The 16,037-nt window shown below is 45.3% G+C and overlaps 1 protein-coding gene across 1 annotated transcript in view; it reads right to left on the minus strand.

Annotated features, from left to right (window-relative positions):
* Nucleotides 1-16,037, minus strand: part of dchs2 (dachsous cadherin-related 2) — a 191,856-nt gene that overhangs the window by 14,288 nt on the left and 161,531 nt on the right. The window contains exons 18-20 of the mRNA XM_038792979.1: nt 13,747-13,877; nt 8,212-8,498; nt 962-1,103 (exon numbers count right to left, since the gene is read on the minus strand). Of these exons, the coding sequence (XP_038648907.1) occupies nt 962-1,103; nt 8,212-8,498; nt 13,747-13,877 (560 nt within the window). The remainder of the gene's footprint in view (nt 1-961; nt 1,104-8,211; nt 8,499-13,746; nt 13,878-16,037) is intronic.

Consider the following 16,037-nt stretch of genomic DNA (forward strand, 5'->3'; position numbering starts at 1 on the left):
AGTGGGTTAGCCCTGTTGCCTCACGGCACTGAGGTCCCAGGTTCGATCCCGGCTCTGGGTCACTGTCTGTGTGGAGTTTGCACATTCTCCCCGTGTTTGCGTGGGTTTCGCCCCCACAACCCAAAGATGTGCAGGGTAGGTCACTCTAAATTGCCCCTTAATTGGAGAAAATGAATTGAGTACACTAAATTTTGAAAAAATTGAAAAATAAATCACATGTTTTGCTCCAAACGTCTGTAGATTCTCAACTGTTCTGTATGTTCAAGGTTGAGATTGATAAGATTTTAGAACTTTAAGGGAATCAAAGGATTTTGGCACAATGCAGGAAAGTAGACTTGTGGCTAAAGATCAGCCATGATCTCTCTGAATGGCAGAGCAGGTCTGAGGGGCCATATGGTCTATTCCTGTCTTATGAACTTACGATAATGTCAAAATGTATTTACACTTTTACAGATAAGCTCTAATTCTGGTCATTTTGGTGGGTGCATATCCCATTAAGACAGCAACTTCCTGTTCTTCCATGTATTCCAATGACGAGCGTTTTGACAAGATACTGATATAGCAAAGCTTCTGGAAGAAAACGGCAACTCGAACAGCAAGTTTATGATTGTGCCTGTGTAGCCACTGGAAGTCACTGTCTGATTTACACAGTACCAGCAGAGTGTCATTATTTCTACTGCAAAATCCTGCTGATTACATTTATGCTAAATACAATAATCAGATTTTCATTTTTTTAGGACAAACATTGGATTACACAAATCCTAAGAGAGCAAGGTACATTATTTTTGCTGATTTTAAATGCATACATATAAATGCCAAAGTGGCATTTATTGAACTAAATACTTGTAAATATATTTGTTAATCTTTTTAGGGACATCAAAATTATTGATGTAGCCAATGTTTTCTGGCCGCATGATGAATTACGACGAGTGTTCTATCTGCTGTTAATTTGTTATCTTACCACTTTCAGCATTAATATAAAACTCCGCAGTAGTTTCTGGAACGATTCTATATGAAACTTTTCCATTCACTCCTGAATCTTTATCTGTAGCAGATACAGTCAGAACGTAGGTATTGACTGGTGAGAGTTCAGGCAATATAATCTGAAACAACAGATCAATCAAAAAGCCAATTCTTGTACAAAAGATTAATACAAAGCTACATGGTAATATTAAAAAACAGTATAGTTAAACAAGTACAGATTTTTGAGTTGCAATTTATGGACTGTGGTTTCCTTCTAGATTAGGCCACTGTATCAGTTGACCTCCATCATTGTTATGCCTTGAAGGGAAACAACTACTTTTTTATTTTGGAATTTAATAATGTTATGTACCCAAGAACACTCAATGGGTTATTTCAATAAATTACTATCTTCCTCAGTTACAAGAGCTAGAAAACACCTTAAACCAATGCTGCTATAATTTGTCAGAGATTAAGTACTTTTTAAATCTAAATTGTTTCTACTTTCATCTGAAAGGGTTCACTATCAAAAAATATTACTTGTAGTGTCTATGTTAAATTGCCCCTTAATTGGAAAAAAATTATTGGGTACTCTAAATGTATTTTAAAAAACAAATCTGTCACAGAGGATTGACATGATTCAGTGGAAGATAACAGATTACCATGGGAAAGTGAGAGTTCCCTGGAAGCTTTCTCCAGGGTCTCCAAATTAATAGTGGAAGATTGGGGAACCTCAGTGGAAAGTATCCCATAATAGCTATCATTTAATAAGACTGAGCTTCTGGAACATGTTACCTAGCAGTCCTTGGTGGTAGTCACATTACTGCAGCAGTACAAGCTGGCCCACTACCCCCTTCTCAAGGGCACCTATGGTAATAAACTCTGGCCTTGCCAGGAATGCCTATATCCTAAGATTAAATTTGCGGACAGGTTATAGATGGGTAGAAATAAAATGACTACTAGAATTTTAATGGTTCATCCATTGACTGGGACAGATATGGACTCAATAGATAAAAGGGAATGTAATTACTAAAATGTCTACAGGACTCCTTTCTCAATTGATAATTTACCAGGCCTACAAAACTAGATGCTGCCAGATCTAATTATGAGTAATAAAATAGGCAACTGACACTAGCTTAACTGTTAATTTTAAATCTGAGATTGATAAATCTTTGGTCACCAAATATATTAAGGGATATGGGGCAAGGGCAAGTATAGAAAGTTAGGTTGCAGATCAGCTGTGTTCTCATTAAATGGTGGAATAGGTTTAAAGGACTAAATTGCCTACTTCCGTTCTTATATCCTAAAATCATATTGGAAGCAGTGATCATAATTATAAACTATAAGATCCAACTAAAAAATAGAAAGAGGATTTTTTGGTCTCAAAGGAGTCCGGTTCAAAAACATAAAGGAAAAAGGTTTTATTATTTTAAGCAACTATATGCACATAACACACAAGGCCCCAGCCGGGCATCTCTAGGCTGGCTGCCATTCAGGCCTGTTTTCATGTTAGAGTTCATTACTCTATTGAAATGGGCCCCGCCTCTCATCGGGGAAGCTCATATTCGGGGGGCACGGTAGCACAGTGGTAAGCACAGTTGCTTCAGAGCTCGAGGGTCCCAGGTACGATTCCCAGCTTGAGTCACTGTCTGTGCACTTTCTCCACGTGTCTGCGTGGGTTTCCTTCCACAGCCAAAGATGTGCAGGTTAGGTGGATTGGCCATGTGAAAATTGCCCTCAGTGTCCAAAAAGGTTAGGTGGGATTACTGGGTTACGGGGATAGGTTGGAGGTGTGGGTTTAGGGAGTATGCTCTTCTCAAGGGCCGGTGCAGACTCAATGGGCCGAATGGCCTCCTTCTGCACTGTAGATTCCATGATATTCCACGAGGCTCACAGGGAGGCTAATCGGCCTGTCCCCGTAGACCCCATGCAGCTTATAACATCCCCATCTCCCCAAGTCCGAAGACCCTTCCGAGGAAGGTGGAACAGGAGGGCTGTGCTTCCTGCGTCTGCGGGGTGGAATCAGAGGGCATGTGTTAAATGCGGGAATGTCGTTTCCTTGCTGATTGCCTGGGAGGCACCACCACTGGCAACTGTTCTCCGCTGCGTTTACCGTCTGAAACCTCCGATGTCTGGGTGTCTATATTGGAGTCAGAATTGCTGACTTCTGACATCTCTCCTTCGGCCCCCCAAGGAGCGATGCCCCATAACCCGGCGGTGATGGGAAGATCTTTGTAACAGCTGGCACCTCCGGAGGAGTTTGGAATAATGCTGATCCCCTGCCCCTGATATGGTCACATGCTTCTTCATTGTTCAGTCTCGTGCTTGGACTCGGCATGAGACAGGTCCAGTCTGCCATATTATCGTCCCAGGAACAACTTGGCGCCGTCGCTGAAGTTCCGAATATAAACAGCGTCATGTGTCCCAAACTCTTGAGTCTGAACACGCCTATCTGGGTTACCACCTGTTTCTCCTGGCTGCATCGCACCTTCCCACCAATATCTAGGAACATGAGACTAAGACGGGTCTGGAGCTGCCTGCCCATCAAAGCTTCTGCTGGTGCTACACAAGTCGCGGTGGGGTGGTGCAGTAGCAAAACAGAAACCAAGCCAGCCAATCTTCCATGAACCTTGAGGTCTGCTTTTTAGACCTTGTTTTCAGCCAGTCCATTTGAGGCTGGGTGGTACGGGGCCGTGCGGATATGCCACACCCTGTTAGCCTTCGTAAAACTCCCGAATTTCCCGCTGTCAAAGGCCGTGCCGCTATCCATGACCATAACCTCTGGAATGTCATGCATACTAAACGAGGGGCAAAGCTTCTCAATTGTTGCCCTCGGTGTAGTGGATGACATTTTGTGGACTTCGAGGCACTTTGAATGAACATCGATGATGATCAGAAACATGCATCCCAGAAAGGGGCAGGTGAAGGCCTGCCCACAGGTGAAGAGGCACAGCGAACGGAAGCTTCTGTTGCTCCCGGCAGACACTACACTGCCAGTTGCCTTACGTCCCCATCTAGGCTTGGTCACCAGATGTAACTACGATGAGCATTTTCATCATTGAAACCCCTGATTGCCTGTTATGCAGGTCTCGTAGTATGGGGTCCTGGCCCTGGCAAGGGACCACACCTCGAGTTCCCGACAGGAAGATTCCATCCTCAATGCTGAATCCCGATATTTTGGTTGAGAAGGCCCATAATTCCTCAGGCAACCTCGGGTGCTAACCTTTTGTATAACACGATGTGGTAGACCTTGTACAACAAGACGTCTGTGTCCACTCGCGGAGTGGGCTGCAGTAACCGGTAGTGTGTCCATGAAAACTAACTTGGCAATGACTTTGTCTGCCTTGGGGGAAGATGTTGGGCGTGTCAACAGTGGGAGATGGATCAATGCGTCGGCATTCGCAATTTGTGAGCCTGGCCGATGTTCAATTGTAAACTCGTACGCCGCCATTAATATTGCCCACCTCTGGAGCTTAGCGGATGCTGTCAGTGGGATCGCCTAGTCTTCTTTAAAGAGGCCCAATAACAGTTTGTGGTCTGTGAGGACAGTAAAACAACACCCGTACATGCACTGATGGAGTTTTTTGACCGGGAATACCACAGCCGGCTCTTCTTTTTCAATCTGTGCATAGTTTTGCTCCGCCGCGGCCAATGGCCTGGAAGCGAATGCGATCGGTTGTTCCTTCCCATCGTCCATAAGATGTGACAATCTGGCGCCAAAGCATACAGCGAGGCATCATATGTGACCACCAGCGGTTTGGCAGGGTCGTAGTACGTCAGCAGGTCAGCCAACTCTTTACCCGAGCAAACGCCTCCTCCTGAGGTGCTCTCCACGCCCACTGCTGTTTTTCTTTAGTAGTGTATGCAAAAGGACGAGTATGGTTGCGAGGCCCGGGATAAACTTTCCATAAGAATTCATGAGCCCCAGAAAAGAGTGCAGTTCTGTTGAGTTCCCCGGAGTAGAGGCTTGGCGAGTCGCTCACACTTTCTCTTCCACTGGATGCAGACCGTCCCGGTCTACTCAGTACCCTAAATAGGTGACTCGGGGTCCAATACTGGTTTGAGAGATGCATGGCTTGTCAGGTTTTGTAAACGAATGACCCCCAGCCAATTTTGCATTCAAGTCTTCGATCCCTGGCATCAGATACCTGTCCAATCGGGATTCCTTATTTACTGTTAATTTATAGTTGCCACAAAATGGAACAGTGTTTATCCGTGGTTTTAGCATGGAACTAGCAGTGCCACTCAATCAGTGAATCGCTCCGTCTCGACCTTCGGCAGTAGTGTTTAGGGAACCGGCCGGGCCCAAAGATAGTGGGGCTGCGCCTCAGGGTCCACTTGAATTTTAGCAAATGGCATCCTTGACCCTTCCTAAACTGTTTGAAAAACTTTGGGGTATTTCCCCAACACTCGGCAGAGGCCTCCGGAGCTCATCTGATAAATCTGCTACCAATCTAGGCGGAGGTCTTGTAGCCAGTCGCTCGGACCGTGGCCTTTAATGACCATCAATAGCAGCCGAATAAACTGCTGTCCATAGGCCACCGGAGTCATCATCGTTATGGCGAGCGTTACCCCTATAGGTCACCAGTCTCACTTTCGTATCCCATAAGCTCAACCGTTGCACCCCTGATTTAATTTGCTGAAATCTTTGTTTCCCAGTGATTGAGACTGAGGCTGCCGAGTCCAGTTCCATCTTCAGGGGATGACCGTTCACTTGCACTGTGATCCGAATGGGTGCAGCCCTGGGTGCTGCAATGCAGTTCACCTGCATGCGTTTAATAATTAATTAATAATTGCCTATTGTCACAAGTAGGCTTCAATGAAATTACTGTGAAATGCTCCTAGTCGCCACATTCCGGCGTCTGCTCGGGGAGGCTGGTACGGGAATTGAACCCGTGCTGCTGGCATTATTCTGCATTACAAGCCAATTGTTTAGCCCACTGTGCTAAACCAGCCCCTTCATCGCCGGATTGATCCAAATGAAAAATTTGGGCTCTGGGCTGGCGTCTACTGCAGATGGGGGAGGGGGAGGGGGGTGGGGGGGGGGCACACCTGTTGGCTGGGCTGCGGTTTTCGCTCTCGGTGGTTTTTGTGGCCGCATGTCTCACATGTCTGGTTATCGCAGTCCTGGACCATCAGGTCGAGCTTCGGCGGTGTTCAGCTCAGAGTGGAATCTTGACCCCGGGGGCTGCTGCACGTCGAGATGGTGCTGGTCCCCGGTTGTTGACTTCCAACTCGGTGATCCCCTGGAGCTCATGGAGTCTTCTCTGCACTCTCCCTTGAAAGTGCGATTTCTGCAGCTGTTCTTTAGGTCCAACAATGGCTCTGCCAGTAACTTCCTGGGTCACCATGTTGTTCACTCCACAGACTAGGCAATCTCATAGTATTTCAGGAAGAGGCGGGCCATAATCACAAAATTCTGTAAATTTCCATGAGCGTGTCTGGAACTCTGTTATAGACTCCATTGGGGTCGTCTCAGCCATATTGAAATGATACTGCTTCACTATGACCAACAGCTTGGGGTCATAGTGGTTTGCCACCACTGCGACCAGTTACTCGAATGATCTGGAGTCCAGGTCTGCGGGATACACGTGCTCTTTTTTACAGTAAAGGTGGAGGCCCCACAGGCGGTCAATAGTATCACTGTCTATTGCTCGTCACCACTTACGTGTTGGCCATGAAGAAATACCGCATACTCTCCATGTATTGCATCCAGTCTTCCACGCTGGTGTCGAACACATCAAGCCTACCAAAGAGCGGAATCTTGGAAATGGTGCAAACTTGAAACCAGTAGAATGAGAGGAGTTGGCCATGCTTTTGACAGGTAGCAGCGGCAACTGTAGCTCCACTTTTACCCTCATCGCCAATTTTATGGTCACAGAGGACTCCGGTTCGAGAACATAAAAGAAAAACGATTTATTGTTTTAAACACATAACGCACAGGTCCCAGCTGGGACGTCACTAAGCCAGCTCTCATACAAACTGGTTTTTATGTGAGAGTACATTACTCTATTGAAACGGGGCCCACCTCTCATCAGGGAAGTTCGTATTCCACGAGGCTCACAGGGAGGCTAATCAACCTGTCTCCATAGGTCTCGTGAGCCTTACAATGGGGGTGGGTGGGGAGGGTTTCCTGCCCACACCCAGTGGGAATATGGAAATATCTGATTAAACCTAATTTGGATGTAATTATCGGGCTGGCGCCCAACTGATCTGCCTCCTGGGATGATCCAGCTCCCCCAGCTGGGTGTCCCGCTGGCGTGAATTGGTACATGTCCTGAGAAAAGGGCACCTGGCAGTTTTCACTCCAAGGGGTGGCAAGGGGTGCATGTCCTCCCTACATTTGCCTCCAGGGTGCCGAGGGGGTCTTTCGTGGGGTCATATAGGGCTTGGGTTGGGGTGGAGGGGCTTGGGCTGGGGTCTTTACTGGGATGGGAATTGTTTGGCTGGTCTTCCCATCTGCAGCATTCATCCCTTTAAACTGTCTGTCAGCATGTCAAAATTAAAGTTCACTGAGAATAAAGTGCAAGTCTTCCCATCTGTAGACTTAAATGCTTTAAACAGTTTGTCAGCGTGGCAAGTTCACAGATCTGTGAGACGAAGGTTAAAGTATTCCCTTTAATGTGGTGGAAAACTTTGAATATTTTTTTCACTATGAATTTCATTGCCCTTTATCTTTTTCAAGCCTGTGTACATGCCTGGAAGCTGAAAAGCTTTGAACTGCACTGTTGACATTCAATTCCATGGTCCATAGCCTTCTAAAAACCTTTTGATTAAGAGGTTCAGGCAGTAACAAAGTACGGATTACCGTTGTTTATTTATATAGCTCTACAGGGGTCTATTATCTCTGAGAAGCAGCTGTTTCTCAAACCTCCTTTTTTTTTAAGAAGTTGCCTCTTTGTTCTGAAGAGCTTCCTAGAAAGAGCCCTTGTAGCGTCACATCAGATAGGTATGAATATTCAGTGAGGGGGGAATCGTGTGGCGGGGTGCTGGCTAATCATGTTAAAACTTATTTAAATTCATTAAAATTAGGTTCTCGGCCTTTGCGAGTGTGAACCTTGTGACGTCACAGGGTTTCCAGATTCTCTATCTGAATTTTCCGCCCGCGTCACTGTTCTCAGCCTGGCAAACGCGAGCTAAAAATTGACCCCACACTATGTGACTTCTGCAAGCATACAACATATTGTACCTTACACGTGGGGATTACACAAATTTGTTTTGTATCGGTCAATATCAATGTTGCAGTTGTACCTGATAAGAATCTTGAGAGAAGAGAGGTGAATTGTCATTTACATCCACTACATGAACTCGAACAGCTGCTTCAATTTCATGCACTGAATCAGAAATCTTGATTTTCACCAAGTATTCAGACTGTTTTTCAAAGTCCAGAGCCTCAGTCAAAATGATGACTCCGTTGTTGCGGTTAATAGCAAATTTACCTTCCGGATTACCATTACGAGTAAAATAATAGGAAAGAATGGGGTTTAGATCCATATCACTGGCCATTATCTGTGTAAGAACAGAACCAGCTTGGAGGTCTGAAAAGCATAAATTATTTACCAAATAGTTAACGATAACATCATTTTGGTAGTAAATACCTGCTATCATATTACAAACCAATTAAAACATGTATTTGAAGCATCTTTGTTATTTTGTTGCTTTAAAGTAGAAAATCACAGAATGAACAATGGACATTATAATTACCTAATTTGCAAATCTATGGCAATTTTTAGGAGGAAAACAGAATAGTTACACTCACATCAAACCTGAGCATGCTCATCCTATGGGACGGACATAATGGAACCTATCAGAATCTGGGCAGGGCCTATTTGGAGATAGCCAAGAAATGGACCTGAGGCCTTGTATTTTACATTTCTCATCTCATAGAATGCGCACTTAATAGGAATTGTGAATATTCAATAGATATATCAGTCTAGAAATTACTATTTGCCATATTATTGAATTAACACTGAATGAGCTTAGAACATAGAACATAGAACATAGAACGATACAGCGCAGTACAGGCCCTTCGGCCCTCGATGTTGCACCGACATGGAAAAAAATCTAAAGGCCATCTAACCTACACTATGCCCTTATCATCCATATGCTTATCCAATAAATTTTTAAATGCCCTCAATGTTGGCATGTTCACTACTGTTGCAGGTAGGGCATTCCACGGCCTCACCACTCTTTGCGTAAAAAACCCACCTCTGACCTCTGTCCTATATCTATTACCCCTCAATTTAAGGCTATGTCCCCTCGTGCTAGCCACCTCCATCCGCGGGAGAAGGCTCTCGCTGTCCACCCTATCTAACCCTCTGATCATTTTGTATGCCTCTATTAAGTCACCTCTTAACCTTCTTCTCTCTAACGAAAACAACCTCAAGTCCATCAGCCTTTCCTCATAAGATTTTCCCTCCATACCAGGCAACATCCTGGTAAATCTCCTCTGCACCCGTTCCAAAGCTTCCACGTCCTTCCTATAATGAGGCGACCAGAACTGTACGCAATACTCCAAATGCGGCCGTACTAGAGTTTTGTACAACTGCAACATGACCTCATGGCTCCGGAACTCAATCCCTCTACCAATAAAGGCCAACACACCATAGGCCTTCTTCACAACCCTATCAACCTGGGTGGCAACTTTCAGGGATCTATGTACATGGACACCGAGATCCCTCTGCTCATCCACACTACCAAGAATTTTACCATTAGCCAAATATTCCGCATTTCTGTTATTCTTTCCAAAGTGAATCACCTCACACTTCTCCACATTAAACTCCATTTGCCACCTCTCAGCCCAGCTCTGCAGCTTATCTATGTCCCTCTGTAACCTGCAACATCCTTCCGCACTGTCTACAACTCCACCGACTTTAGTGTCGTCTGCAAATTTACTCACCCATCCTTCTGCGCCCTCCTCTAGGTCATTTATAAAAATGACAAACAGCAACGGCCCCAGAACAGATCCTTGTGGTACGCCACTCGTAACTGAACTCCATTCTGAACATTTCCCATCAACTACCACTCTCTGTCTTCTTTCAACTAGCCAATTTCTGATCCACATCTCTAAATCACCCTCAATCCCCAGCCTCCGTATTTTCTGCAATAGACGACCGTGGGGAACCTTATCAAACGCTTTACTGAAATCCATATACACCACATCAACTGCTCTACCCTCGTCTACCTGTTCAGTCACCTTCTCAAAGAACTCGATAAGGTTTGTGAGGCATGACCTACCCTTCACAAAACCATGCTGACTGTCCCTAATCATATTATTCCTATCTAGATGATTATAAATCGTATCTTTTATAATCCTCTCCAAGACTTTACCCACCACAGACGTTAGGCTCACCGGCCTATAGTTACCGGGGTTATCTCTACTCCCCTTCTTGAACAAAGGGACCACATTTGCTATCCTCCAGTCCTCTGGCACTATTCCTGTAGCCAATGATGACCTAAAAATCAAAGCCAAAGGCTCAGCAATCTCTTCCCTGGCTTCCCAGAGAATCCTAGGATAAATCCCATCCGGCCCCGGGGACTTATCTATTTTCACCTTGTCCAGAATTGCCAACACTTCTTCCCTACGCACCTCAATGCCATCTATTCTAATAGCCTGGGTCTCAGCATTCTCCTCCACAATATTATCTTTTTCTTGAGTGAATACTGACGAAAAGTATTCATTTAGTATCTCGCTTATCTCCTCAGCCTCCACACACAACTTCCCACCACTGTCCTTGACTGGCCCTACTCTTACCCTAGTCATTCTTTTATTCCTGACATACCTATAGAAAGCTTTTGGGTTTTCCTTGATCCTACCTGCCAAAGACTTCTCATGTCCCCTCCTTGCTCGTCTCAGCTCTCTCTTTAGATCCTTCCTCGCTTCCTTGTAAATATCAAGCGCCCCAACTGAAACTTCACGCCTCATCTTCACATAGGCCTCCTTCTTCCTCTTAACAAGAGATTCCACTTCTTTGGTAAACCACGGTTCCCTCGCTCGACCCCTTCCTCCCTGCCTGACTGGTACGTACTTATCAAGAACATGCAATAGCTGTTCCTTGAACAAGCTCCACATATCCAGTGTGCCCAACCCTTGCAGCCTACTTCTCCAACCAACACATCCTAAGTCATGTCTAATGGCATCATAATTGCCCTTCCCCCAGCTATAACTCTTGCCCTGCGGGGTATACTTATCCCTTTCCATCACTAACGTAAAGGTCACCGAATTGTGGTCACTGTTTCCAAAGTGCTCACCTACCTCCAGATCTAACACCTGGCCTGGTTCATTACCCAAAACCAAATCCAATGTGGCCTCGCCTCTTGTTGGCCTGTCAACATATTGTGTCAGGAAACCCTCCTGCACACATTGTACAAAGAATGACCCATCTAATGTACTCGAACTATATCTTTTCCAGTCAATATTTGGAAAGTTAAAGTCTCCCATAACAACTACCCTGTTACTTTCGCTCTTTTCCAGAATCATCTTCGCCATCCTTTCCTCTACATCCCTAGAACTATTAGGTGGCCTATAGAAAACTCCCAACAGGGTGACCTCTCCTTTCCTGTTTCTAACCTCAGCCCATACTACCTCAGAAGAAGAGTCCCCATCTAGCATCCTTTCCGCCACCGTAATACTGTCCTTGACAAGCAGCGCCACACCTCCCCCTCTTTTGCCCCCTTCTCTGAACTTACTAAAACACCTAAACCCCAGAACCTGCAACAACCATTCCTGTCCCTGCTCTATCCATGTCTCTGAAATGGCCACAACATCGAAGTCCCAGGTACCAACCCATGCTGCCAGTTCCCCTACCTTATTTCGTATACTCCTGGCATTGAAGTAGACACACTTCAAACCACCTACCTGAACACTGGCACTCTCCTGCGAAGTCAAATCTGTGCTCCTGACCTCTATACTCTCAATCTCCCGTACCCTAAAACTACAATCCAGGTTCCCATGCCCCTGCTGAATTAGTTTAAACCCCCCCAAAGAGCACTAACAAATCTCCCCCCCAGGATATTGGTACCCCTCAGGTTCAGATGTAGACCATCCTGTCTATAGAGGTCCCACCTTCCCCAGAAAGAGCCCCAGTTATCCAGAAATCTGAATCCCTCCCGCCTGCACCATCCCTGTAGCCACGTGTTTAATTGCTCTCTCTCCCTATTCCTCATCTCACTATCACGTGGCACGGGCAACAACCCAGAGATAACAACTCTGTTTGTTCTCGCTCTGAGCTTCCATCCTAGCTCCCTAAAGGCCTGCCTGACATCCTTGTCCCCTTTCCTACCTATGTCGTTAGTGCCAATGTGGACTACGACTTGGGGCTGCTCCCCCTCCCCCTTTACACATCTTCTACTCCTTCAAAGAATCGGCTCATCCTCGCCCTTGTGAGGTGTGCTCTGTATCAGCTCCAACCCCGCACATGAGGTGGAGGCTTTTACTCTCCGGAGCACCTCACACCAGACCCCCTCCTCTATAACCTCTCCCAACTCTTCCTCCCACTTTGCTTTGATCCCTTCCAGTGGTGCCCTACCCCCTTCTCCAGTCCCCTTGTCGTCAGCACCTCCTCCAGCAATGTGGAGGCCGGTTCCTCCGGGAACCTCTGTAACTCCTTTCTGGCAAAATCTCGAACCTGCATGTATCTAAACATTTCTCCCTGCTCCAGCCCATACTTCGCTTCCAACTCCTTCAATCCTGCAAACCGACCTCTAAGAAACAAATCTTTTAGCGTCTTAATCCCCTTCTCTTCCCATTTCCGAAAATTTCCATCCCACCTCCCTGGCTCAAATCTGTGGTTCCCCCGAATCGGCATTTCCCTTGACCCTGCCCCCAACCCGAAGTGTTGCCGAAACTGCCTCCAGATTTTCAATGAAGCTATTACAGTATTACCGGACTCCCTGAGTATTTCCCCGGGGCTATCGGGAGCGGCCCTGTTGCTAATGCTTTCAGTCCCCACCCCATGCACAAACTCTCCTTCATTCTGGCCCACTGGGAATCAACCCCTCTGACCCAGCACCGCACCTTCTCCACATTCGCCGCCCAGTAGTAGTACATCAGATTCGGGAGACCCAAGCCCCCTGCCGGCCTTCCCCTCTGTAGCAGCACCTTTCTCACTCTGGCCTCCTTCCCTCCCCATATGAACGAGGTAATCCTTCCCTCAATCTCCATGAAAAAAGCCTTTGGCAGGAAAATTGGTAGGCATTGAAAAATGAACAGAAATCGCGACAACACATTCATCATTCATTTTAACCACCTGTACCCGACCCACCAGTGACAGAGGGAGACCATCCCACCTTGCCAAATCGGCTTTCACTCTCCCCACCAAACTGGAGATGTTGTACCTGCTTCCTCCCCCACTCCCGGGCAAGGGCACATCTCTATTCTTTCTATGGAAGCACTTATATATAACAGCAATCTTAATCACAATCACTTTCCGCTATTAGATGATCACAGTTCATGTGAGTTGGCATATTCACACATGGTCATTTAACAATCATAATATATTCCTTTCTCTACCACAAGAGGTATTTACCTATTTAAAATAAACAGAATTAAAATACTTCTATTAAAATAGAGCAATGCTGTAAGGAAACCGAAAGTATTTATATGCTTAATAAAAATGTATGAGGTATATATTATATATATTAACATATCTAATATCATAAGTAGTAACATGTCTAATATCACAAATAGTAATTGTCAGACAATAATCTCACAAAGAAACATAATTAATCAAAAAACGCTGCTATTTTCTTTATACCATAAAAGGTTAAGATCAAAGCCCAACTTACTTTCTGAAATCTTCACAATTTTCAGTGGAGGAACAGTTGGAGCATTATCATTAATATCGACAACCAGAATCTCAATAGTGGCATTTGCTGAAAGTTTGGGGCTTCCTCGATCAGCTGCTTGGAGAACTAATCTAGTTCAAACAGAAGTGGGGAAGTTGAAAGTGCTTGATAAGTGCTTATCCATTTGTCAAAAACCCTAATACTATTGTTAAATTTAATTGCTAAATTATATTGTCTAAATGCTGCAGTATGACCAAAATTGTTCTTCAGACCTCAGTACCATGAAATCGATGCAAGCCCCAATTTAGGTAGGATTACAAACAATCAATGTTTGTTGTCATTATTTCACAGAAACGGGCAACAATCTCAGAAGTCGACACACGTTCAGAATAACATGAAAATCCAGAAATGACAGTCGGTAACACTACACTTCTTCAGCAAATCCGCTGTTGAACCCCCTGCCCTCATCGCAGAATGCAATCAACAGGAAGTCTATGAGCAGTCGAGATTGGGGCAGCACGGTGGTGCAGTGGTTAGCACTGCTGCCTCATGGCGCCGAGGAACCGGGTTTAATCCTGGTCCCAGGTCACTGTCCGTATGGAGTTTGCACATTCTCCCTGTGTCTGCGTGGGTCTCACCCCCACAAACATGTGCAGGGTAGGTGGATTGGCCATCCGAACTAAGGAAGGGTTTAAGTAATTGTAGCAAATTGAGAGAGGGTGCTATACCACTCTAACCATGTGGGGTAACCAGAGGAGCTGTGTTCCTTGAAATAAAGGAAGGACTTACTAACATTTATAGTTCTTTACGCAAACACTTTACAGACATTGAAGTAATTTGAGTCACTATTGTAATGTAGGAAACACAGCAGCTAATTTGCTCACACCTAGCTCCGACAATTAGCATGCCATAATGACCAGGTTGGTTTTTCTTTAATTTTGAAGATAACATGCCTGCTTTTCTTCAAAATACTGCCAAAGACTGTGGTACATTCACCTGAGAGGGCAGGTGTGCCTTGGCTTAATATCCGATCTGACAAAGGTCAACTCTGACAGTGCTTGTGTGCTACACTGGAATGTCAGCTTTGATTTTTGTGTTTAGCCCTAGAATGGGACTTGAATTCACAACTTTATAACTCAGATGAGAAGGCCACCAACTGAAACATGGCTGACACAGAGCAGAGAATCTGAAGAGGAGATTTAATAGTAATGTTCAAAAGTATGAAAAGGTTTTGTCGAGCAAATAAGGCAAAAAGGTTTTCACTTACTGTTTTGATGGCACCTCCAACAAGAGGGTCTAATCACCCTCCCTTGGCATTCAATGGCATTACCATCGCTGAATCACCCACTATCAACAGTCTAGCAATTACCATTGATCAGAAACTGAACTGGACCAGCCATATGAATAATGTGGCTACAAGTGCCGGCTTGAGTAGCATGTGGTGGCCAAGCCAGCAACACCCACATGTTGCGAATGAATAAAACATATCTGCTGCAGTCACAAAGAAGGAATATATGCGTGCCACAGAGGAGACCATCAGAAGGACCACTGTGCCTCATCACTGAATTTAATGCAGGAAATATCCTAATAACCAAACCAGGACAGGAAAAATAAGTACAGTTGTGCATTCACCTGTTTCCTGCTGAGTTCATCATCATCATTTCTGCTCCGACTCTTCCCACACCAATCTGCCTGGTCAAGCCAATGCCATAACATCACTCCTCACACCCATTTACCTGCAAGGGAACTCATGGTTCTCTTTTTACGTATTTCATGACATCACCATCTATCATCAATGACTGCTATGTCCCCTGATCCTTAAGCAATTAAAGCTGATTTTCGGGTAAGTCAAGGGTATTCAGCCTCTGATCTTCGGGTAAGCCAAGGCGGCCTTCAGGAGGCACGACAACGCAGAATTGCCGAGCAGAAACTTATAGCCAAGTTTTACATACTTGAGTATGGCCTCAACCGGGTCCGTGGATTCATGTCGCATTACATTCAACCCCACCATCTGGCCTGGGCTTGCGAAACCCTATCAACTGTCATGGCTTGAGACAATTCACACCTCCTTAACCTATGATTATTCCTCTCTCCAGTTGCTCCGTCTGGACCTGTAGACTTAATTACCTGAAAAGACTTGCATTCAAAGTATCGTATTGCATCTTTGACTTTGTCTATATATATGTTTCTGGAACCCACCTCTTCATTCACCTGAGATCTGAGGAAGGAGCAGTGCTTCGAAAGCTAGTGATTCGAAACAAACCTGTTGGACTTTAATCTGGTGTTGCAAG

Source organism: Scyliorhinus canicula, chromosome 3 (assembly GCF_902713615.1).
Source record: "Scyliorhinus canicula chromosome 3, sScyCan1.1, whole genome shotgun sequence".
Lineage (NCBI taxonomy): Eukaryota > Metazoa > Chordata > Chondrichthyes > Carcharhiniformes > Scyliorhinidae > Scyliorhinus > Scyliorhinus canicula.